The following is a 26,845-nucleotide window of genomic DNA, read 5'->3' as shown; positions in this document are numbered from 1 at the left end:
AGGGAGAGGGACGGAGAGGGAGAGGGAGAGGGACAGAGAGGGAGAGGGACAGAGAGAGGGAGAAGGACAGAGAGAGGGAGAGGGACAGAGAGGGAGAGGGACAGAGAGGGAGAGGGACAGAGAGAGGGAGAAGGACAGAGAGAGGGAGAGGGACAGAGAGGGAGAGGGACAGAGAGGGAGAGGGACAGAGAGGGAGAGGGACAGAGAGGGAGAGGGACAGAGAGGGAGAGGGACAGAGAGGGAGAGGGACAGAGAGGGAGAGGGACAGAGAGGGAGAGGGACAGAGAGGGAGAGGGACGGAGAGGGAGAGGGACAGAGAGGGAGAGGGACAGAGAGAGGGAGAAGGACAGAGAGAGGGAGAGGGACAGAGAGAGGGAGAGGGACAGAGAGAGGGAGAGGGAGAGGGAGAGGGAGAGGGACAGGGAGAGGGAGAGGGACAGGGAGAGGGAGAGGGACAGGGAGAGGGACAGGGACAGGGACAGAGAGGGAGAGGGACAGGGACAGAGAGGGACAGGGACAGGGACAGAGAGGGAGAGGGACAGGGACAGAGAGGGAGAGGGACAGAGAGGGAGAGGGACAGAGAGGGAGAGGGACAGAGAGGGAGAGGGACAGAGAGGGAGAGGGACAGAGAGGGAGAGGGACAGAGAGGGAGAGGGGCACACACACACACACACACACACACACACACACACACACACACACACACACACACTGGTACACACACACACACACACACACACACACACTGGTATACACACACACACACTGGTATACACACACACACACTGGTATACACACACACACACTGGTACACACACACTGGTACACACACACTGGTACACACACACTGGTACACACACACACACTGGTACACACACACACACACACACACACTGGTACACACACACACACACACACACACACTGGTATACACACACTGGTACACACACACACACTGGTACACACACACTGGTACACACACACACACTGGTACACACACACACTGGTACACACACACACACACACATGCGCACACACACACACACACACACTGGTACACACACACACACACACACACTGGTACACACACACACACACACACTGGTACACACACACACACACACACACTGGTACACACACACACACACACACTGGTACACACACACACACACACACACACACACACACACACACACACACACTGGTACACACACACACACACTGGTACACACACACACACACTGGTACACACACACACACTGGTACACACACACACACACACACACACACTGGTACACACACACACACACACACACACACTGGTACACACACACACACACACACACACACACACACACACTGGTACATACACACTGGTACACACACACACACACTGGTACATACACACTGGTACACACACACACTGGTACACACACACACACTGGTACACACACACACACACTGGTACACACACACACACACACTGGTACACACACACACACTGGTACACACACACACACACACACACACACACACACACACACACACTGGTACACACACAGACACTGGTACACACACTGGTACACACACACACTGGAGTACAGACAGAGGCAGCCACGAGCAGGTGGCTCTCCGCCTGCCCCTGCACCCACCCCCGCGCCCATCTCCCGCACCAAGGGGGGGGGGGAAATAGGAGCGCCGGGACGCAAAGGTAAACTGCCGCCCCCCCTCCCCCGGCGGGCAGCCACGGGTTCCCGGGGCAGAATGGGGGAACACCGCGCAGCCACCACTGCCAGCCCCCGCGCCCATCTCCCGAACCAAGGGGACCGGGGGGGGGGGGAGGGAGCGCCAGGACAGGAGGCAACGGATCCAAAACTCACCTCCTATCCCCCCGGGCGGGCAGAGGGGGGGAGACACCGCGCAGAAGAGCCAGGAGCCGTGGGCAGAGACACACACCACGTGTGCTCTGCCGCAGGAAGCGGAAGCCCCGCCCCCAGGCAAGTTGGTCCTGCCCCCAGCCACCCTGGCCCTGCCCACCGCCCCCAGGCACGCTGGCCTTAAACCCCCCACCCCACCCCACGGTGCCCTTCCATCCATTCTACATGCCGGTCCTTGGTGAAGGATGATGCCGGGGGGCGGGGCTTAATGCCGGGATGCAGGGGATTGGCCAACAAGGTAGGAAACTGCCGGGGGGGTTGGCATTAAAAAAAAAAAATACTTACCAGCCGGGCTGCTGCAGTCTCCTCCTCCGCGCCGCCGCAGACTCGCGCACCGCAGCTAATTACTCGCGCACCGCCGGCAAAAAAAAACAAAAAACGGGGACACATTGAGGAATATCCGGGACATTTCCGGTACACACAGAAAAGCGGTACAGCTCCCGAAAAACCGGGACTGTACCGGCAAAAGGGGGACGGGTGGTCACCCTACACATACACCCTCACACATCATTTCATTCTTCCATTCAACACACACTCCACATGAATCCCTCCCTTCTCACACAGCACACTCGCCCTCTTAATCACAAAAAACTTTCTTCCCCACCCCTTTTCTTACCTGCACACTTTACACCACTCCACAAAAAGCACTAGCCTCCCTCACCATCCTATCTCACACTCCTCCCTACGCAAAGCTCTCACTCCTTTCCTCCCACCTTCCCACACACCTAAAACATGTCAGCTGCTCAGCGGGTGTGTCGTGTGCTGTCTGGAGATCAAGAGTCTTCTCTCCCCTCTGTGCTGGGCTGAGAGAGGTGGATTGCAGCCTTTACGTCTCTAGGCAGTGCGTAGGGTTGCCAGATGGCTTCTCCAAAAATACTGGACTCAATGGTGAAAGGTGCGTCAGGTCACCATGTCCAGGGAGGAAAATACCGGACACATATATGTCCAGTATTACAGTACCTCACATTTTTTACTGGACAGAGTATCCAAATACAGGACAGTCCAGTTAAATACCGGACACCTTGCAACCCTAGCAGCGCGGAAGGATCCCGCTGAGTTGTTTCTCTGCAGCCGTGGCACACTTGGCAGAGTCGTGGCACACAAGGGTTCCCTGGCACCCTGGGCAAGAAACACCACTCTAAAGCATAAAGTTGGTCAGGGAAGTTTATGCCACCACAGACCTGATAGACTTAAACCCAGCAAAACTTGCCCATTTTGTATTACAAAAGTGTTTGCAAAGCTCTTGCCATTCATTAATTCATTCAGAGAGGGAGCAGCAAACCAATTCAGTAGATGGTCCATTGACTAATATAGCTTCAGATAGACACCTGTACTCAACAGGGTGGGAGCGCACCCAAGATACCTGGGAAATAAGCAGATTTAAGTTGGCTTATTTCCCAGGTTTCTCACATGTTTTTGGTTTAAAAATGCAATTGAATGTTTTTCACGATTTTTCAAAACTTTTTGAAAGTTTGGGGGGGGGGGGGGGAAATGCAAACCAATTGCATCCACGTAGTTGAAATAGTGACCGATGTTATACCTGCGTCTGTTGCATGCTGTTTGTTTGTGTTTACAGGTGTAGTTGCGGTCTTGTTCTGTGGAATCACACAAGCTCATTACACGTATAACAATTTATCTCCCGAGTCAAGAGAAAGAACAAAACAGGTGAGATATATGTTTTCAACTTTGTTATGAGCCAAAGATGATTGAAAGGTGCAGTCCCTGCCAGGGGCTCATTGGGCCGTCGAGACACTGGGCAAATGCCAGTGTATGGAACAGGACCTTGCACATGCAAAGTGACACACGCACCTCCACCTTTTCCACATTGGCCCTTTAATAGGGACAAAGGGCTAGATTCTCTGTAGGCCTATTTAACATGACGTTAAGTCGGATTTACACCTGTAAAAAGCAGAGGGCTACTTGTAACGTCCGCTCTTCTGTCTTCTGATTCCCCCCCCCTCCCGCCCTCCACCATAAGTGTTAGCTCAAGGAGATACCGGGATCCATAACTATGCTCCTCCAAGCTTCCGGCGGGACTAAAGGGTTAATTTGGGATTATTGGCTTTGCCGGAGGCCATATTATCCTCTCTGGAGATTTTTCTCCTTCGGGAGAATGAAAGAAAATCGAATCGGGACCTGATGTCTCCTGGAGAGGAGGCTGAGGTGGCCGTGCCTCCGTTCTGAAGACTCTGGCTCAGAATATTAAAAGAAAAACACAAGCAGCACGAATTGTTGCTTTAATGAAGCCAAGTATACTATTAAGTGGCTTACAGTGGGATTGCCCCTTTTTTATGCATGTAGCCATGAAATGAATGACATGTTGTACATCAATTTCTCTCTTCTATCTCACTGCAGCTGTTTGAAGTCCTGCACTTTCTTGCTGAGAACTTTATATTTTCATACATGGGTTTAGCACTTTTCACCTTCCAGAAGCACATATTTAGTCCAATCTTTATCATTGGTGCTTTTGTATCCTTTACTTTTTGGAGGCAGCGAATTCCCATGGTGAACCTAGGCCAGTGTTTTGTAGGTATTTATGTCTTTATATAGCGACATCCAGGTTCACAGCAGTAATACATGGGACAAAATATAACACATAATGGAAATAAGCGCGTGAAAGAAAAGTAACAATAGGAGAAGTAGTCCCTGCCCTGAAGAGCTTACAATCTAAGTGGTAAGTAGGGGGAGCTTAGAGAGACAAGGAGATTGTAGTTAACGTTGTCCCTCCTGTTGTTGGCTATACAGAGAAACACACACTGACATTTCATTAGTCCAGGTTTTCAATTCTAGGGACTGCTTTCCTGGGAGAACCTAATGGTCTATCTTTCAGATGTTCTACCCAGCAACAGTTACGTCTTGATCATATCACCTTTTTGGTTTGATCTCTAATAAACAACCATTACATACAACTGTTTTCATGACATGTGCTTGATGTTTTTCACTTATTAGTTTATTCGCTACATTTTGTATATAAATTGGAAAGTTCCACGTGCGCTAGACTCCTAAGATTTGATATTGGTAAATATCCAAGCAATCCATAAAGTTCCCCTTTCCAACTTCGACCTTGTGTGCGCGCTCTGCTCACTCACTGAGGTAAGCCCAAACTGGACCTCCAAAAGACAGAAGAAGAGACAAAGCGCACCAGGGATAAATGGATAGCAGAATGTATTGAAACATAACACACGCCATCCAAATTCGCAATTAAAAACAATTGTCACAGCTCCACAAATGGATCCTGTGGACCACTGATATGGTTCTCCCGAGACCAAATGCACCAGGCTCTCGAACATACGGAAACAGAAAAGACTCCAGGGGCATGCGTCTGTACTAGTTGTGTGTGACGCAGTGACGTAACCTCAACGTGTTTCGCACATAACCGTGCGTCATCAGGGTATCGGTTACATGCGAAATAACTTGAGGTTACATCACTGCGTCACTCACGTTAACTAGTACGGACAGATGCCTCTGGAGTATTCTGTGTAATGATTGGTTCGAGTGCCTGGTGCACTTGGTCTGGGGAGAAACATATCAATGATCCACAAGATCCATTTGTGGAAATACGTCAATTGTTTTCAATTGTAAGTTCGGGTGACGTGTTATTTTTAAAATCCATTTACCCCTGGTGTACTTTCTCTTGTCACTTGTTTATTAAGTATTTGTGCTATCTGGCCTTGTAGAAGGTTGTGTTTTCCCGTATTATTGTTTGCAGAAGGGGAATCCAGAGCTTGAAGAGATACCACACTAATATTTTGTCTGTTTCTTCTACATTGTCTAACTATTTGTATGCTGGTCTAGAACTTATCAAGCTGTGTGGTTAATATTGATTTATTTCTTATTTTCGTGTCCTTTGTTAAAATTCTGTTTTGTCCCATATGTAAAAAAAATCTGTTGGTTCTATGTCTGTGAATATACTTTTTGTTTCTGTTGATATTGCCATGTTAAGCCGAACCTACTTGTTCTTTTAGTAATATCTAATGTTGTATAAGTTTCATATTGGTATAGGAATGCTTAATTTCTCTTAGTTCGGAGCCCTACACTATGTACTTTCATATACACACAGTGTCTGTTTTAACCCCTGTCACAAATAGAGACGAGACATATTGGGGAGGATGTACCAAGGCAGGTTATTTGCTTTTCCTTTGCCTGTGGGCACTAAACAGAAGTAGCATATATTACAGAATTCTATTATTTCTAGTGTTCCTGTACAGTATATCTCCAAGGAGGAAAGGCAAAGGGTTTACCAATGTATTTGCTTCTGTACCATATCGTTTATTTAAAAGAGAGTCCAGACAAAAGCCTTGTAAAATATTGTAGTCGTTTAATGATCGTCAACAGTACTGAATACATAGAATAACAGGATAGGAGATGGCTAATTATCATTTAGGGACATATTATTGCCAATAACAAACATACGTGTCCTTTACGTGGCTGTTCTTGCCAGTAAATACATCTACCAAGTGAGTTAGTGTGCATTGCTTCCTGGAACATTATTTCCTGATTCCTGAATAAAGTTGTCAATTGCATTGATTTTAAATGCACGCAAATACATTAGTGGGGCCATAAGGGGTTGTTCCTGCACTTGGAGGCCAAATATTTGACCACAATGTAGTATAAAAGCCAGTGAAATGCAATTAGTCTTGTTTCAATTGCTGTTGTGTCCTTGACTACTGTCTGCAACCAGATAGCTATTTTTATAGGGAGAGCCGCTCAGATATATCCCCTGTCGTTTTTTCTGAACTTGGGCAGGAGGCACAAGATTGGCTGGAACTTTCAACACATGATGATGTTTTCAGGTAGGTTGCGTGTTGGATTTAACATTGTGCACTACACCCCATATTGACTAGACAGTGCTGTTCCATGACACCTTCCGGCACATTGAATGAGCAGTAATGTCTCATGTAATAGCACTACTTGGTATATACAGTATAACATACAGAACCCGTATAAGCTCATATTGAACCCCCAAGGGCTTACAACACTTTGGCCAAAGAGTTAAACTAAAAGACCATTTTATTCAAAAGATCTATATATATACTGTACCGTGTATCTGTGTTAATGGATGTAGCACTGAGCTCTGTCTGTGTTTCATGTTCTGTCTCTGGTTTTAAATATATACAGTACAAACCTATATGTTCATAGACACTATTGCTCTTAAGCTCCACATAATACTGTTACCCTAAAGCTGCACATCATACTGCTACCTGCGAGCTGCACATCATACTGCTACCCTCAAGCTGCACATCATACTGCTACCCTCAAGCTGCACATCATACTGCTACCCTCAAGCTGCACATCATACTGCTACCCGCGAGCTGCACATCGTACTGCTACCCGCGAGCTGCACATCGTACTGCTACCCGCGAGCTGCACATCCTACTGCTACCCGCGAGCTGCACATCGTACTGCTACCCGCGAGCTGCACATCCTACTGCTACCCGCGAGCTGCACATCGTACTGCTACCCGCGAGCTGCACATCGTACTGCTACCCGCGAGCTGCACATCATACTGCTACCCGCGAGCTGCACATCGTACTGCTACCCGCGAGCTGCACATCGTACTGCTACCCTCAAGCTGCACATCGTACTGCTACCCGCGAGCTGCACATCGTACTGCTACCCTCAAGCTGCACATCGTACTGCTACCCGCGAGCTGCACATCGTACTGCTACCCGCGAGCTGCACATCGTACTGCTACCCGCGAGCCGCACATCGTACTGCTACCCGCGAGCCGCACATCGTACTGCTACCCGCGAGCCGCACATCGTACTGCTACCCGCGAGCTGCACATCCTACTGCTACCCGCGAGCTGCACATCCTACTGCTACCCGCGAGCCGCACATCGTACTGCTACCCGCGAGCCGCACATCGTACTGCTACCCGCGAGCCGCACATCGTACTGCTACCCGCGAGCCGCACATCGTACTGCTACCCGCGAGCCGCACATCGTACTGCTACCCGCGAGCCGCACATCGTACTGCTACCCGCGAGCCGCACATCGTACTGCTACCCGCGAGCCGCACATCGTACTGCTACCCACGAGCCGCACATCCTACTGCTACCCGCGAGCCGCACATCCTACTGCTACCCGCGAGCTGCACATCCTACTGCTACCCGCGAGCTGCACATCCTACTGCTACCCGCGAGCTGCACATCCTACTGCTACCCGCGAGCTGCACATCCTACTGCTACCCGCGAGCTGCACATCCTACTGCTACCCGCGAGCTGCACATCCTACTGCTACCCGCGAGCTGCACATCCTACTGCTACCCGCGAGCTGCACATCGTACTGCTACCCGCGAGCTGCACATCGTACTGCTACCCGCGAGCTGCACATCCTACTGCTACCCGCGAGCTGCACATCCTACTGCTACCCGCGAGCTGCACATCCTACTGCTACCCGCGAGCTGCACATCCTACTGCTACCCGCGAGCTGCACATCCTACTGCTACCCGCGAGCTGCACATCGTACTGCTACCCGCGAGCCGCACATCGTACTGCTACCCGCGAGCCGCACATCCTACTGCTACCCGCGAGCCGCACATCCTACTGCTACCCGCGAGCCGCACATCGTACTGCTACCCGCGAGCCGCACATCGTACTGCTACCCGCGAGCCGCACATCGTACTGCTACCCGCGAGCTGCACATCGTACTGCTACCCGCGAGCTGCACATCGTACTGCTACCCGCGAGCTGCACATCGTACTGCTACCCGCGAGCTGCACATCCTACTGCTACCCGCGAGCTGCACATCCTACTGCTACCCGCGAGCTGCACATCCTACTGCTACCCGCGAGCTGCACATCCTACTGCTACCCGCGAGCTGCACATCCTACTGCTACCCGCGAGCTGCACATCCTACTGCTACCCGCGAGCTGCACATCGTACTGCTACCCGCGAGCCGCACATCGTACTGCTACCCGCGAGCCGCACATCGTACTGCTACCCGCGAGCCGCACATCCTACTGCTACCCGCGAGCCGCACATCGTACTGCTACCCGCGAGCCGCACATCGTACTGCTACCCGCGAGCCGCACATCGTACTGCTACCCGCGAGCCGCACATCGTACTGCTACCCGCGAGCCGCACATCGTACTGCTACCCGCGAGCCGCACATCGTACTGCTACCCGCGAGCTGCACATCGTACTGCTACCCGCGAGCTGCACATCGTACTGCTACCCGCGAGCTGCACATCCTACTGCTACCCGCGAGCTGCACATCCTACTGCTACCCGCGAGCAGCACATCCTACTGCTACCCGCGAGCTGCACATCCTACTGCTACCCGCGAGCTGCACATCCTACTGCTACCCGCGAGCTGCACATCCTACTGCTACCCTCGAGCTGCACATCGTACTGCTACCCGCGAGCTGCACATCGTACTGCTACCCGCGAGCTGCACATCCTACTGCTACCCGCGAGCTGCACATCCTACTGCTACCCGCGAGCTGCACATCCTACTGCTACCCGCGAGCTGCACATCCTACTGCTACCCGCGAGCTGCACATCCTACTGCTACCCGCGAGCTGCACATCCTACTGCTACCCGCGAGCTGCACATCGTACTGCTACCCGCGAGCTGCACATCGTACTGCTACCCACGAGCTGCACATCCTACTACTACCCGCGAGCTGCACATCGTACTGCTACCCGCGAGCTGCACATCGTACTGCTACCCGCGAGCTGCACATCGTACTGCTACCCGCGAGCTGCACATCGTACTGCTACCCACGAGCTGCACATCGTACTGCTACCCGCGAGCTGCACATCCTACTGCTACCCGCGAGCTGCACATCGTACTGCTACCCACGAGCTGCACATCGTACTGCTACCCACGAGCTGCACATCGTACTGCTACCCACGAGCTGCACATCGTACTGCTACCCACGAGCTGCACATCGTACTGCTACCCGCGAGCTGCACATCGTACTGCTACCCGCGAGCTGCACATCGTACTGTTACCCGCGAGCTGCACATCATACTGCTACCCTCAAGCTACACATAAAGTTGCTTGCCGGCTTCTCCAAAAATATTGGACACAATGGTAAAAGGTACGACACGCAAGAGAGAGAGACACACACCTCTCTCCGTTCCATGCTGTTTCCTCTTCTCCTAAGCCCCTCCCACAGGCTCCTGGCACATTCTCCTGAGGGACTGCATTACCCAGAAGCAGCTAAGCAGGATGGAGGTAGCTACTCAGCCCCTTAGCAACAGCCCTGCTCTTTCCCTGTTAGGGGAAATACTGTGGCCCCCCAAGCCCGTCAGGTCACTATGTTCAGAGAGGTAATACCGGTATACACATACATGTTCAGTATTACCTATAATGTTTACTGGAGAGTGTCCAAATACAGGACAGTCCGGTTCAACACTGGACACCTGACAACCCTAGCTGCACATCATACGGTTACTCTTGTGCTGCACATATCTAACCAACCAATTGAATTCTTGGTTTATCTCAACATATTTACCTGTTTGATTTAAAAGTGATGTTCACAAACAGTGGTCATGTATTATTATTTTTTTGAAGTACGTGAGTTTCAAAATTGTGGGTGTTATTGTATAGTCCGTGCCCCAGATCAAACCAATTGTGATATCCTAAAGAGAAACTGTATGATCTGACAGAACAGAGAGAAAGGACAACGGCTGTTAATACACTACCGACACACTTTATTGAAGTGTGGTCGGTACTGCAAGCCGGGAAATCTCCCGGCTTGCTAGTGGCCGCCCCTCGGCGTGCCGCGCGTCATAGACGCGCGGTCACGCGTCATCGGGAGCGTGCGCCCCCTGCACGCGTGTCCAGGGGCTCCCCGAGGGAGCCCTGGTGTCCCGCGATCGCGGGACAGCGGCAGGGGGTTCCGGGGGACCCGGCGGACCCGGCAGCGGTAGGGAGAGCGCCCCGATCGGAGGGCGCTCTTCCGCTGCTTCGGCGCGCGCCCGTCACACTCGGGCGCGCGCCAGGCTACTGCTGCGGCACAGAACGGGCAAATGCTCGAATAAACTGTGCCGCAGCAGTAGGAAGCTTTATTTACCACATTGGACTACATTTCCTAATGTAATTCTGCATATAAAAAGCGGTTTAATTAGTTCTCATCCAATCCCATGACTTCCAGTTTTTTTAAAATATTTTTTTAGCATAAAGAGTAGTACTGTGCTGGATATAAAACATTGAGAGAGAAACTATTTTTGCTATGTAGCGCACCTTCCCCCACCCCCTGGGAGATATGGCAGCTACGGTGTGTGTGGTGCTTTAGCTGCGGCTCACAGGAGACCTTTACCTCTGCTGCTGGAAGCCAGGGGTGTACCTGATCCGTTGGGTGACAGCGCCTCCACCTGCGCAGGATCCTAACAGTGTGGGGTAACCCCGTGCAGGACAATAAGAAATACACCCTGGTATGATATAACAGGTTTACTGAACATATGAGAATAATAGTAATAATAATAATACAGAACCACTCAGATCTCGCTGGGCTGTACCCCCTCACCGTGCCCCCCTAACACAGTGCCCACACCCCCATGGCACCTCACCTCCCTGGTGTCCACAGGAACTAACCCACCCACATGTGTGAGGCAGCGCTGCCCCACTAGAACAAAAGTGTATACAGTTGGTGCACGTGGTGAGGTGAGGTACCTGCCGGGTGCTCCCAGCAAGATGTTATTCACGAAGCCTCCGCCTCTACATTGGGTGGTGTCCCGCGTGGACAGTTCCACCATGCAGAGTGTCTCTTAACTGTAGGTGGTGACCTGGTCCCAGACCACTGGATGCCCGGATGCAGCTGCGTCCTGGCTGTGTCCCTCACACGTCTGCTAATTACCGGTAGAAAGTGATATAGTAGGCGCAAAAACAACTTAACTGGTGATCACTACTAATTCAGTGAAGTGAATATAACACTCTAATAGAGTTAATATCATGTGCACATACGATATATTGCACATAAATAACGTGGAAACATATATGAAAACCAAAATAGTGATAAATTAAATGTTAACCCCCTGCTCAGACCCCCTGGTAGGATTTGTCTTCACTTGTCCCAAAATGTTGCAGTAGATTCACAGATTTCAGGGGGATTCCAGGGGGAGCATAGAGGAAAAAACAAGAACACAGAAAATCTAAGTGCAGGAGCATTGCAGAGTGAGCAAATGTCAGCTCCAGTCTTGGCTCATATAGATGGCCTACTTACAAAATGTAAGAGTTTCAACAGCAATGTCAGATACGGTTTCGTTCCGGTGGTAACCAAACAGTCTGCGGCTCCTCTCCAAAGTGCTCCGTGTGTCAGAAAACTCCCAGTCAATGCGTTTCGCCACGTGATAGTGTCGGCTTCATCATCGAAGGCTGTTTGGTTACCACCGGAACGAAACCGGGTCAGATGCCCAGACTTGCGGAGACGCAACAGAGCGGTGGCTGGAGACATAGATCCATTGGTGGCTGCGGGACGGTGAGCTGGTATGCTGAGCGGTCTCTCCCGTACACTATTTTAGTGTGATATGCCTGTTTTTAACTTTTACATTGTAAGTGCAAATTTTTACATTTGTATAGATTAAACTTTTAAACCTGGTTGATCTGTGCTATGTAGCTTTTTCCTCTCTCTCTACATTGGGGCCATATCTCCCTGAGTACTGGGGCTGTTTTTCCTCTGATGATGTTGAGCTGACATACATCTACCCTGGATAGACTGCCAAAGCCTTTACCACACATTGCTGTTGAAACTCTTACATTTTGTAAGTAGGCCATCTATATGAGCCAAGACTGGAGCTGACATTTGCTCACTCTGCAATACTCCTGCACTTAGATTTTGTGTGTTCTTGTTTTTTCCTCTAGTCTCCCCCTGGAATCTGTGAATCTACCTCACACTTATGCTAGAGGGGCAGTGTCCCTATATCATGGGCCTGTCCCTGCAGCAACCACAAACTGAGGGGAGTCGGGGCCTAACGGGATCTCTGGCCTAGTGCCACAGACTCCTGCACATGCAACCTACCCTGACCTTGTCCCAGCTCTGACTGGCACGCTTCTATGCGCGCAAAATGTATCATTCTTGGAAAAACAGAAATAAACTGTGCGCTACTATCTATCTCCTTATAATTGAATACAGTGCAGTGACTAAACCATATATAAATAAAGTAAACCACAATACCACAGTGAATAAGTGATTAAATAATTAAATTATAACATAACCGTGTGGTTGATAAGGGCGTCTGCTGCTATAAACATTAGGGGTGGCTCAGCACCCCACACACTCTAAGAAATGGAAACAAAAAGAAAACAGCGCACAACGCCAAATAGTGAAGTAAGTAATAGAATGTATTACAATGTTAAAGGGGTAATAAATCTGCGTACATCAGATAGAAATAACATGTGCATTTAGTGCATAACACACTGGTTACCACTCTGTAGCTGTAAAACAGGACGGTCTGGCACTCAGCTGTCTCTGCAGGAGCCTCTATGATGGTTCTGGGGCATGGGATCCTTCATGCACTCCTCACACAGCAGGACGCTGCTCACAAGGGGATTCCTTTCAAGCAGCCTGGTAATACTGCAGATTCAGCCACTTAGTGGGACCGCTCCTCAACCGGCGATATACTTCCCCAGGGGAATTCCCCTACAGTCCCCCGTCTCTCCTGTGTAGATTTGCTGCTTTTCCCAGCTGCTATGATCTTAGGGCAGTCCAGAGCTGTTGGAATTGCTCTGCAAACACTTCTGCAGCTGCAGGGGCTTACACAGCGTGCCACGATGCCGCTCCGTCACGTGGTATAGCGGAGTGACGTCACAGTTCTCGTGGCAATGGAGGAATCAATAGGGAGGAAGAAGGAGAGTCCCTTACAGTCTCTTACCGGCGCAGAAATCGCTCAGTTAGCACGGTGGCAGCCAATATAAGCTGATAGTGATACAGATCTACGAAACATGTTGGATGTATTAATGCCATAATTTTGCCTATATTCATCCTTTGGATTTGTATCACTATCAGCTTATATTGGCTGCCACCGTGCTAACTGAGCGATTTCTGCGCCGGTAAGAGACTGTAAGGGACTCTCCTTCTTCCTCCCTATTGATTCCTCCATTGCCACGAGAACTGTGACGTCACTCCGCTATACCACGTGACTGAGCGGCATCGTGGCACGCTGTGTAAGCCCCTGCAGCTGCGGAAGTGTTTGCAGAGCAATTCCAACAGCTCTGGACTGCCCTAAGATCATAGCAGCTGGGAAAAGCAGCAAATCTACACAGGAGAGACGGGGGACTGTAGGGGAATTCCCCTGGGGAAGTATATCGCCGGTTGAGGAGCGGTCCCACTAAGTGGCTGAATCTGCAGTACTACCAGGCTGCTTGAAAGGAATCCCCTTGTGAGCAGTGTCCTGCTGTGTGAGGAGTGCATGAAGGATCCCATGCCCCAGAACCATCATAGAGGCTCCTGCAGAGACAGCTGAGTGCCAGACCGTCCTGTTTTACAGCTACAGAGTGGTAACCAGTGTGTTATGCACTAAATGCACATGTTATTTCTATCTGATGTACGCAGATTTATTACCCCTTTAACATTGTAATACATTCTATTACTTACTTCACTATTTGGCATCATTCTTGGAAGCAGGGGATCCTTACAGCCCTATTCGCTTAGCTGCAGCACCTGACCGATAGCCCCTTTGCATTCTGGGGGCTGTAGTTTCCCATGCAGAGCTATAGTGTATGAGCCACCTCTATGCGAGATCTTGTGATGGCCACCGCAACTCCCGGCACCTTTCTGCACATGCGCAAACTGTACTGTGCATGCACGCGCATTATCAAGGTGGCAGAGCTCCAGCGATGCACTCACCACTCCGGTCCCTACTGCAGTCTCCCTGAATGCTCCCCAGCCTCCACTGCCGGTCGCAGCTGCAGCGGAACGTAAGGGGACACAGGGGAACCCAGGCTACAGCTATATTTAAGAAAGATTTGCACAATATTCATGCTTGGAAAGGAAAAGAAGCTAAATAAAAAAGGATTTGTTTTAATAAAAGTGGAACACGTCAACCACTGAGTGTAAACCCCAGGTCCTTTACAAACCTTTTTGGTTTTCTTAAAAATACTTTGATTCATTGGTTTTAATCCCTTTGACATACATATTAAGCTTGTGTTGTAGCTCTTCAACAGCGTTATTTTTGTGTGTTAAGAACGTCATAATGTACTAAAACATTGCTTCGCCAATACATTGGACAAAAACCTTAGTTAAATAAATTGCAAGCATGCCAATATTATTTTCCTTTCTCAGACACAGTGCAGATATTGGTATGTATGTTTTCTGCATATCACAACCCAAAGAGCATGTTCCAGAGAACACTTTTGTGTTTTCCTCATTTCAATAAAATATCACTGGAGGGTCTATTGTACTTTTAACTACTGTATACTAAATCTCAAGTTCTGTTTGCCTATCCAATTCTGCAATCTGTATATTTCTGTGGCACGTGCCTTTGCTTTTATATACTTTATTGACCAAGTTATCATTTCTTAAATGTATTTCTGGATAGCTCGCACCCTTTCGGAGATATGTACAGTATTTTAATTGAAAAGAGTTACATTATGTGAATATAAAGTTACTGTATTTATGAATGAGCAAAGGTAGAATCTCCAATTTGTAGAACAAAGATTTAAGAAACGAAGAGGACAATTTCATTGAACTTTGAATCGTACAAATGCGCCTCTCTCAAAAAAATATAAACGATACGTTTGCATAGGCTGACACACCCGCATCAAGAGACTCAATATTTCGGGCCTCTGCTCTACGTCAAGAGTTACAACTCATAACCACAATAACAGGAGTGAAAGGGGCTTCCTTCTTAGGGGAGTCGGACAGGGAAAACATTTTGTAAGAATACATTTTAACTACTTGAATTTTGGGGCGGGCCAGCAGTCCATTGCTGGCCCTTCTAGCAACAAAGGGGTTACTGGTGCCCTTTGCAATCTATAACTGTTCCCTAATGACAATTCCTTTATCGCACTGCACTAACTCGCTAACACAATGATACACACACAGAATCTAAACACAGGCACAATGATGTACAGAACTGCCAACTCACACAGTCCCCCGTGTGATACACAGTTTTGACCCCTTGTCACAGGAAACTCAGTCTGGGGAAAACATTTCCAGGTTGGCAGGTCTGTATGTACAATGACACATACAGATTTGTATACTCGCATGTACACATGCTTACATACTACTACATGCTGCTGAAATTGTACGCGAAATAAACGCTGGATAAAATGGGCGCCTAACTTTGACGGTGCACATCACCCACAATGATTAAATTCATCACTTCCAAGCCTGTGTTTGTTAAACCTGACATTGCTATCGCATAGATGTTAGTCGTGACTGTCGGATGTCAAAAGCCAATATACTAGGGCAGGAAGTGGGAAATAAGAGGGTGTTCAAGAAAAAAAACTCGGTTATTTTGTATAGGCCGTATGACCTTTTTTGAGACATAATAATAACTGCTACAGCCATTGCTCATGGAAACTCGCATTAAATATGTTCCGTATATTGCCTTTCAACTGATGAGGTTCACAGAATTACAAGTGTATTTTGTTGACAGGTCTTCGGGGTGCCATGGCGTTTGCTCTGGCTATTCGAGATACAGCTACAAACTCTCATCAGATGATGTTCTCCACAACGCTTCTTATCGTCTTCTTCACTGTCTGGGTAATCGGGGGAGGCACCACACCTATGCTGTCCTGGTTGAATATTAGGTCAGTATTTAACAATGACTGTGACAAACGTTGTCTTTTTATTTGTACAAAGATTGTTGCCTAGTCTAAGTAACAATGGCTTCCAGAAGCTACACTGATACAGGGTACTTACGTTATTCACCAATAATGTGTGGTTTTTATTAAACACTCGTGGCTCATGCATTGTGCTGGTGAGTCAAACTATCTCAGGGAAGGTACTGTACTGTATTAGAAGCTGCATTGTGGTGTGTGATTCTAGCATAATGCAGGATGCTTCATAAATTCTTTATAGGTATCCGGTTTCGTGTCTTGGTGGGAGCTTGACAGCTCTGTTACCACGAATACTGTGTTATTTGTAACTTGTACTGGATTTATTCATGTAACTTGTTTATCTGTAAGTAAGCATATTAAGGTCATATTTACTAAGCAGCTATGCTATTTCTCAATACACTTTATAGCATTGGACGACACCGTATGGCTCATTCAAGTGAGTGGGCTGTAAGGTATATTTTGGCATACTGTAACTTTGCACAATAAATATGTCCCATTGTGTCTAGCAGAACAAGACGTGGGTGTTAAAGACATTTTTTGATGATTTGCTGCTTTGCTGAGAGAACCTAAAAGTGTTGATCGTTTTTTTTTTAAGCAGCCTTGCCCAAATTCATACATATTTGTTTAGAAGTAAACAGTTGAATTTGTTTTTACAACAATTGGCGGGCTTCTTTAAGACTTTCCCAAACAGGCAAATATGCTTTTCCGCAAATGTTCTAAAATGCAAAGGAAAGGGCAATACATCACATGCCTTTTGCATGCACATGGTTTTCAGTGTACCAGCACTTTGATGACTGACCTAACAAATGTCTCCTTGAGTGTGAGATGAATATACAGCTTCAAAAAAGATCAGATGCAATATATTTTCTTAGTGTATCACATTTTGTAACGTAAACTTCTTGTTGGAATATATGTATGTAGCCCCTCTTCCCGGGGCCAATCGCAGATTGCCCCCCCCCCCCCCGTACTAGGGTCTGGCTACGTGTATGTAGGTGGTGCATACCTGCTGGCAACAGGAGGGCCTGAGTCTCCCGCGATGGTATGGAGGATAACAGGACCAGGTTACTGGGGTGAATGCCTCCGTCACACTTAATGGTGCAGCGCCTCCATCTCTGGTAAGCCCTAGGAACGTAGGGTGAAATCCTTCCAGATAGTCCCCCCACTCAGGGACGAGAGATTTCAGTCTCACACAGTCTCTTACTTAAAAGTAGCAGCAGCTCTTTATTCAGTGCAGCACAGAAGAATAGCAGCAGGGATAACAGCAGGTACAGCTTATCTCTCTCCATTAACTGCTCTCCTCCAGGATGGTCTCTTCTCCCTGCCTCCACCCCAAGCCACGGGCACTCAGGGTGGGGCTAGCTCTTCCCTCACCCCCTATGCAGGGTGAGAGGTATTGGTCCACCTATAGTTCTAGCAGCTCTAATCAGGGCCCGCCAGTTCTCCTCATTCAGCTGTGCACTTCATGCACTTCTCACTCTGACACTAACTCCAGACTCAACAGGACTGAACCCAGGACTGAACTGTCACTGACAGGAACAGGCACACTAAATAGAGACAGCCCCTTCATGACATCAGCAGGTACCGCCCCTGTGTCTATGCCTTCCACACAGGGTCAGGTGACCTACTTCCACCACTCAGAGCAGGACTTGATGTGGGGGAAACCCATGATAACTACTGGCTGCCTGCCCTTAAAAGGGCTTATACCAGTAGGAGGAAAGACATATAGCCCCATTTCTTACCAGGGCTACATGTATATTTCTGATATTCATTTCTTTTAACGCATGTGTCTCTCTTGATCTGAATGCAGCGGGGGTCATTGTATTATTTTCAGTGAGTTTAGAAGGGGTAGTCCTGCCTGGGAGGTGAGTGCACTGAGACAAGTGGCATGTTTATTAGCTTAGAAGTAACTGATTAACGTCTTTTTAAAGAAAATAAAGAACCAGAAAAGTCTTTTAAAATATATTTTTGAACACTGTTAACATTCCCACTGTAAGACAATGCATTCAATGACATGTATGGGCTGCAAGGTGTCTTCAGGTAGCAAAATGTCATCCAATGACCCATTGAGACCTGTCCTGGAACAGGATTGTGTTTTCTCTGTCTTCAGGCTGCCAGCACCACTCAGCCTAGCTGTTTCAACAATGTTGCGACCCCTTGTGGGTTTCTTGGCTTCAGCCAGTTACCTTGGCAACCCCCTTGCCTTTTACCAGGATGGCTTGCACCCCCTCCCCTTCCCAGCTGGTATTGTCCCAGTTAATTTCCCATCAGCCCAGACCAGCATGCTGCCTTTTAGTACCAGCAGCCATCTTGAGCAGTCATCTCTCCTATCCTGGTAAAGTTACGGATTTTTACATATCCCTATATCCTGCATTTATCCCACTTCCCTCATAGCTCCCCTACCCCCTCCATTGCTCTCATGTCCCAGTGTTCCCTCAGTACTTTTCCCCCCTTTTTATTTGTATGTTGTTGCCCCAAATAAACACTTCGGCAAGTAAGAAGGTTCCCTTGCTTGATATATGGGATTGAGTTAACCTGCCAGTCCCTACGCATCTCTCAGGGTGTGCTTGGGCCAGAACAGACCACTACACCCCAAAGCCAATGCTTTACAGCACTGGATTGATTGTTTTTATAACTTCACCAGAATTGTTCTTGTATTGTAACCAAGTGAAGACCTAATAGAGGTGATCAGATACGTTGAAGTGCTTTATTATATGTACTTTGTTCTCAAGTTTGAACAATCGCATATTTACATAATCCTCCAAGATTTTGCGTAGTTGTTTGAATAAATGCTCGCTCTACAGCACGCTTCAAACTTGGCCAAAAAGGCGGGTAGCCTTAATTGAACAGCAAAATCGATATAACCGACTACTGAGCCATCATCTAATGGCAAAAATGTCTCTCTAACCAAAACGATTTGCAAACTTGCAACAGAACAACTTTTTGATCTACTCTACTGTACAAGGCACAAGGTGGGAGATGCTGCTCAAACTCGTGCAGAAGGGACCCACGTGGCCCTGAAAGTTTGCTTTCTGTTTAACTAGGTTAGCCATAAAAGGTTACTTTTACCTTCATTTTATTCTGCCTAGCATGAAGTAAGATTGCTGGTGATAGAGCCACCGATTTAGTGTTGTGTTTCTAGACTCCCACTTGTTTACTTGAGGAGCAGACACCCTTTTACTCTTCTATGCGAGTCATTATAGCCGCAGTTTGGCCTGTACACTATTTCTGTGTGTAGCTTTCCCAGTAGCATTGCCTTTCTAATAGGCATATATAAGCTCCTATTCTGCATATGCTATACGTCCTTTACGAATTTATTTGATTGTTGTATCTGTTTGTGACAACCCTCTACCGAAGGTCCTGAAGATATGCTTCAAGCACTTTTGGCTGTAGGTAATGTAGAATATACTACATATTACTTCTCGGCACCCTGAGCTACTGCTTAGACCATATGCTTTAATTGAATCTGAGTAATTGGCTTCAATCAAATGCATATATAATACTGTACACAATATATATATTTATGTGTATATGTGTATGTGTGTATATGTGTACACAATATATATATATATATATATATTTGTGTACACATATACACACATATACACACATATATACACATATACACACATTTGTTGCATATATCTGCAGGCGGAGCATTGTCCACATTTAAAGAACCCCTTTAAGTTGGTTTGATTAAGGAACGTAACTATTGGTGGAGTAGTCTAATGGCTCCTAACATGTTTTTAAGGTTGGGTGCCCTTCTACTTGTAAGATTGAATCTATCACCCAGTACAGAACGGTGGGCTCGGGGGGGTGTCACGGGAGATGGGCTCGGGGGGGAAGCAGGCTGCAGGAGGAGCTGGTCCTTCCCCCTCCGTCCCACGTTGGGAGCGGGTGGGGGAGATGCGGGCCGCAGGAGGAGCTGGTCCTTCCCCTTCCGTCCCACATTGGGAGCGGGTGGGGGAGATGCGGGCCGCAGGAGGAGCTGGTCCTTCCCCCTCCGTCCCACGTTGGGAGCGGGTGGGGGAGATGCGGGCCGCAGGAGGAGCTGGTCCTTCCCCCTCCGTCCCACGTTGGGAGCGGGTGGGGGAGATGCGGGCCGCAGGAGGAGCTGGTCCTTCCCCTTCCGTCCCACGTTGGGAGCGGGTGGAGGAGATGCGGGCCGCAGGAGGAGCTGGTCCTTCCCCCTCCGTCCCACGTTGGGAGCGGGTGGGGGGGGTGGAGTTAGCGGGCCCTGCTTGCCCTGCGCATGCGTGCCGGGACTGCGGGGAATCGCCGCCATTTAAATTTTTTTACATTTATTTAATTAACTGGCGCCCGGACGGCCGTGCCCCCCTGACCCACGGGGCCCGTGACGCCAGTGCCCTTTCTCCCCCGCTGTTGGCGGCCCTGCCTATGAAAGTGCAATAAGAAATAGCACCACTGCCTTTATACACAAAGACAGACAAAAGGGGTAGGAATAGCCCCCTATCCTATGCTATGTGGACTGGATTCAAACCACTATAAATGTGGTACAGTATTCGAAGGAGCTGCAGTATAATAAGACAGACACCCTTTGATAAGCTCAAAGCTACTACTATAGAAATACACCAGATACTAAACTGGAAAGTATAACAACTGACTAATATAGATATAACTAAATAAGCTTATTATTATGCATAACAAATAGTGTAGCTATGCATGTATCAAAGGGGGAAAGTGGGTAATAAGTGGATGACAAAAAATTACCCACAGCAAACAGATACAGAAAATGTGTGTGTTTGGTATTCTTGCGCCTTTTTGTCTCTTTGTGGATAAAGGCAGTGGTACTACAGTATTTCTTATTGCACTTTCATAGGTTTAGGTACATTTTTCCTTTCTTTTTTTTTTCTTTTTTTTTGGAGGTTCTCTGAGTGGTCCGTTTTTCTGTAGGTTTTTTAAATTGTTAGTGTTATTTACTTTTGTGTTCAATTTAAATTCATTTGATTCTCTGATTCTGACTTTCTATATTTACATATTTTGTTTATTACGGTTATTATTAGAGTGCTACTAGTCGGATTCTGTTTGTCTTGTGTGTGTGTATGTGTGTATGTATATATACTGCTCACTATACTGCCTTTACTGCTATATACTGGCCACTATACTGCTATTCAACATTACGTTATTATTTTGTTTACGAACTCTAGTTCGTACAGTCCCTGTTGGTAATCACTCAACTAGAGGGGATGTATGTAGGGGTAGGGTGGCGGATGATATGTTGTTCACTGTGCTTGCTGTACAGTTACATGTTACTTATTGTTATGTATTTATATCTTTATATAACGCTCACAGCTGTACTCGGCGCTTTACGCGGAAATATAGTATAGGGAATTATAGTACAATAAATGCAACAAACAAGATTAGACAATAGGAAAGCGAATAAGTGCAGTAGATGGCATTGCTTGGCCACAACGGTTGGTAGGAGCGACTGTGGGTGTGGGACAGTAGCCATTGAGTCTGGGCTATTGAAATACGTAATTTAACAGGTGAGTTTTAAAGTTGGTCTTAAAAGTGGGGAGAGAAGGTGCTTGACGTATACTGAGGGTGAGGAAGTTCTATAGGTAAGAGGCAGTGAGGGAAAAAGGTTTAAGGCGAGAGAGCGCAGTAGAGGTGAAAGGGGTGGAAAGGAAACAGTTATGGGTAGAATGCAGTAGATGAGCAAGGGCATAACGTGAGATCAAATCCGATATGTAGGGAGGATCAGATGAGTAGCCTTGAAGGTAAGGAGGAGAGCTCTGTGAGTGATCCGAAACTTGATGGGAAGCCAGGAGAGGGATTTAAGGAGGAGATAAGCAGAGACTGTTTTGGGAGAAAGTGAAATCCTTCTAGCAGCAGAATTTTGGCTAGATTACAAATGAGAAAGTTGTTAGGCCTGAGCAGTATGTTACAATAATACAGATGGGAGAGGATAAGGGCATGCATTAGAGTTTTAGCAGTAGCATGACAGAGGAAAGGGCAGATCTTGTCAATATTACGGAGGAAGAAGCGACACGTGTTTATGCCATGCCATGAATGTGAATGGAGAAGGAAAGGGAGGAGTCAAATGTCACTCCTCGGCAACATACTTCGGCGAAAGGATATATGGTAGAACCATTTACAGTGACGAAGAAATGGGATATTAGGCCAAGGTTAGGGGGAAATATGAGGAGCGCAGTTTAAGCCATATTAAGTTAAAGGCGTTGCGGCGCCATCTATGAGAATACAGCCAGGAGGCCATCAGAGACTTGGGACTGGATTGCAGGAGTGTAGGTAGGGGTGGATAGATATACTGTATCTACATCTCATCTACATAGAGATGATCTCTTATGCCAAAAGAGTTGATGAGAGAGAAAACACTGGTAGCTATTTCAAACAGTATAAAACGAACACAAGCCCCAAATGACTCCCCCAAATAACCATAGGACTCCTTTGTTAATAAAGACTTACTACTAAAGATTTATAATTTCGGTAATACATTTCAGGTAAATTTGGGAAGTAGTCTAGTATTTTTGTTTTCCGGAAAAAATATATAGCCAATTCTCTTTCCCTAGCAGGACTTCTAAGGCATTAAAAAATATATGTTGTTACTAACACATTTTGTTATAGGTCTGCTGGGGGGTATTTTGCCGGTCCTTTAAGGTTTGAGCTCCTTGACAATTTTCCAATAGGTATAAAACAAATTTCTATGAAATGTTTTTTGGTGTTTCTCTTCACTGGAACTTGTGCAGTTATAAACTTTCCATGGCAATATATAAAGGGTCAATAGTCTCTGGTTTCTGCCCGTTTTAATTGCACTGAACTATAGTTCAGACACACTTACATATTTTATTGTTCAATCTTTGCTTGTTGCCTTTTCTTGTAATGGTGGGAGAGATTTCAAATAATGTCACTAATGAATTGCAAGCCAATTTGGGAAATAGTCCTGTTTTTTTTAAATTTGTTTAGCCCAAGCCCCAATCAGGTGAGATTCATTGCATTGTAGGTTGCATTGATGTTTGAACTACTTCCCACTTTATAGCGACTACTTAATAATAACTTTATTTCATATAGTGCTCTTCTCCCAATGGGACTTCACAATTACAGTATAGTGCGCGATACGCAGCACATATGATTTTTTACAGACACAGTCGCTGCCCAGGTGAGTTTTTGGTGCCTGAGGCACAGGGAGATAAAGTGACTTGCCCAAGGTCACAAGGAGCTGACACTGGGAATTGATTCAAACTCCCTTGAATCAAACTCGGTGTCGTTGGTTACAGTCAGTGCCTTTACTCGCTGAGCAGCTCCTTCTCCTCAGCCTCGTGTTGAGTGTACAAAAATGTCTGTTGATGTTTGTTTCCATGGCAGTTGATATCATTTTCCAATGAACATCTGTGACAATGTACTAGGAGTTGCTTTGCTTACTAGTTGCAATATTTTGAAGGTACCTAGCAAGTGGCAGCAACCGCCGGTGCAGAGGCAATTGTTTATTATTGTAACGTTACCACTTGTATATGCCACCACATAATTTTAGTTTTATATGTTTATTCTTCTTTGCCTGTCTCTTTAGTGCGTGTTCTTTGGCTACTGTAGCTCAAGGTGCTAGTTCACATACCATTACTTTTATTTACATTTCATTCTTGTGCTATACCAGAGTTGGTGACCATGTTCCATCGTTGGAGGATAAGACCAATAGACGCTGGCAATACTTCAGGTGAAATTAATGGCTTCACAAGTGTCAAATTAACTCTGAGCTTGGTGCACATAAGCTATGTAACCTTCCACTTGCTTCCTGTCTATATTGTATTGTTCAACATAATTTGCACATTTTATGTGGGGCGTTTTGTTTGTTCAGCAAATATGCACTAAATTAACATCTGCAACTGTGCTTTTGCCTTGTCGGTTACTCCTGTGTATATGTGTAGTACAGAACACCTTTTGTCTGTCTGCCAACAAATGTACCCAAGCGTCTTCTGTTATGGGAAACTTCTATCTTGAAAAGGGAAGGGGCACATGGTGGGAATCTGTCAAGTATAAATAGCTGCTCTTCAGAGGTCCCCATATTTTGAATGTGTGTGTGTGTGTGTGTGTGTGTGTGTGTGTGTGTGTGTGTGTGTGTGTGTGTGTGTGTGTGTGTGTGTGTGTGTACTGTATATGTATATAGATAGGAGAGAAAAAAGATATGGCGCCACCTAAATCCAATTTAAACAGGCAGATATGATGAAATGAATTGCTATAAAAAACTAAATAATAATAATAAATAAAAAACACATATGAAAAAATATAAAAACAGATAAATGAATAGTGTCCCAATACAAATCAAAATCCAACTGCAAACGCTGTCCAATTGAGTCTTTGCAGCCTGAATACAGGGGGTAACCACTCCCTCCAAGATATATACAGAAAAAACAAACAAAAAACAGGCGCACTCATAGCGTATTAAGGTTTTCAAATTTGTATGGGGTAGGGTGTATAAAAATGCACACTCGCAAACATAGGGAAAATAAAAGCATTCATGCCAGGTGCAGGATACAGCCGCTCCAGTACCGTCTGATGTAGAGTAATACAGCAACACTGCAGTTCTGTTCCAAGTACCGGAGCAAGTGGAGGGTAACTCTCTGCTTCCAGCCCTTCGTCACCGCAATGAGCTCCTGGCGGCAATCTCGCGAGAGCTCGTGACGTCACTGGGTTATCCGGGTAAGCTACGGCGATCCCCACAAGGATGTCGGGGGTATAGATTTGCCAAAACAATGTAAAGTCCCATATATCGGAGTGGCATATAGGCAATAAAACAGGACAGTGTATCAAAAATCAGTCTCAAACAGACTTCTTCAGGGATCTCTGTTTGATACATTTGATACACGTCACACGTCACACTAGGCGTGTATGGACGCACTCATTAATACAAACAATTAATCATTCTAGTGAGCTGTATATTCAATTATTTTGGTTTTGCATTTTTATACACCCTACCCTATATAAATTTGAAAACCTTAATACGCTATGAGTGCACCTGTTTTTTGTTTGTTTTTTTGTTTGTTTTTTTGTGTATATGTATATGTATATATAGCCTAGCCCTCAGCCGCTATCCTTCTTTTGGGCCCTCGCAGTTTAAGTCCTGTTAGGTACAGGCTCTGGAAGGGATAAGCTCTTTCAATAGGCCTAGCTTGTTATTGCAGCCTGGATGCAATGTTACTGTATCCAGGGGCAGGCCTGGCAACAACCAGAGGGTGTCAGCCTTGGGGGGATACTGGCTGGGTCACAAGAACTAAATGTGATGCTTGTCAGTATCAGACCTGCTGTGTTATGGGGCAGGGTTACAAGCCACTCCCTGGGGATAGATACTGACACTCTCCCAGAAGTTAGACAGTCTATCTCTCCTTCCCCTGCAGAGTGGGAATATGTATTAGCCTGTGTGCCATCAGGGATAAAGGAGCTGGATGGGGCCTGCAGGGCCTTATACAATGGGATTGTTGACCCAGAGGTATGGATGCTGTGAACCTGACTATGCCCTTAATAAAACCCAGTTGGACTATATCATGTGGCTGTTTTCTGGGACATCATATGAGTGCCCAGGGCAAGTACTGCGGGTGCTGACCCAGTGTGCGGCTTGTCAGGTCCCTTATCTCCGGCCTAACCCAATGGGGCCCGATTGCAAGTCTACCCATATGGACACCGAGGAGCTGAGAACCCTTTACTTTCTGGATCAAAAACTGACTGCACTGGCTCGAGGCTCCTCGGGCGATGCCACAACTCATTATATTGCTATGGTGTATGAGTTGTTCTACCTGTACCTACAGATGATTTCTTCCGCTTCCTGCGTGGAGCCTGGTGTGGTGAGTCCCGATTCTGGAGTAGTACGTTACGTGGGGTGGAGGGGATGCTCCCTTCTTGGCCCCACGGCATAGATAGGGGACTTACCTGCTGCCATATCGACGTCGGAGCTGTCTGTGATCTCACCTGGAGAGATGTTGGATCCCTTGTTGGAGGACAGCGACGAGGGCCCACCTGCCTAATGTGAGGTACTACGTGCACCTTCTCCACCGAGTGGCTCCAAAATGGAGGATTCCGCTGAGGTGAACGCTGCTTCTGGTTCGTCGGACAACAAGACCACCGGTCGGGCCTTACCACGCTCCCGAGTTGGAAGGCTGCCTACTGGTTCCCGAAATCGACACCTGCCCCGCGATGGAGGTCTGGTACTTC

At 47.3% G+C, this 26,845-nt stretch overlaps 1 protein-coding gene across 4 annotated transcripts in view; it reads left to right on the top strand.

Moving 5' to 3' along the window:
- Positions 1-26,845, top strand: part of SLC9A7 (solute carrier family 9 member A7) — a 138,232-nt gene that overhangs the window by 90,023 nt on the left and 21,364 nt on the right. For 3 of the 4 annotated variants that reach the window (XM_075590588.1, XM_075590587.1, XM_075590590.1), the window contains exons 9-13: positions 3,514-3,602; positions 4,293-4,406; positions 6,619-6,730; positions 16,486-16,639; positions 24,297-24,356. In XM_075590588.1, coding sequence (XP_075446703.1) covers positions 3,514-3,602; positions 4,293-4,406; positions 6,619-6,730; positions 16,486-16,639; positions 24,297-24,356 — 529 coding nt within the window. The remainder of the gene's footprint in view (positions 1-3,513; positions 3,603-4,292; positions 4,407-6,618; positions 6,731-16,485; positions 16,640-24,296; positions 24,357-26,845) is intronic. The other variant, XM_075590589.1, reaches the window with a different exon arrangement.

The sequence above is a fragment of the Ascaphus truei genome, chromosome 3, assembly GCF_040206685.1.
Source record: "Ascaphus truei isolate aAscTru1 chromosome 3, aAscTru1.hap1, whole genome shotgun sequence".
Taxonomy (NCBI): Eukaryota; Metazoa; Chordata; class Amphibia; order Anura; family Ascaphidae; genus Ascaphus; species Ascaphus truei.
This window is presented reverse-complemented; position numbering and strand designations above follow the sequence as displayed.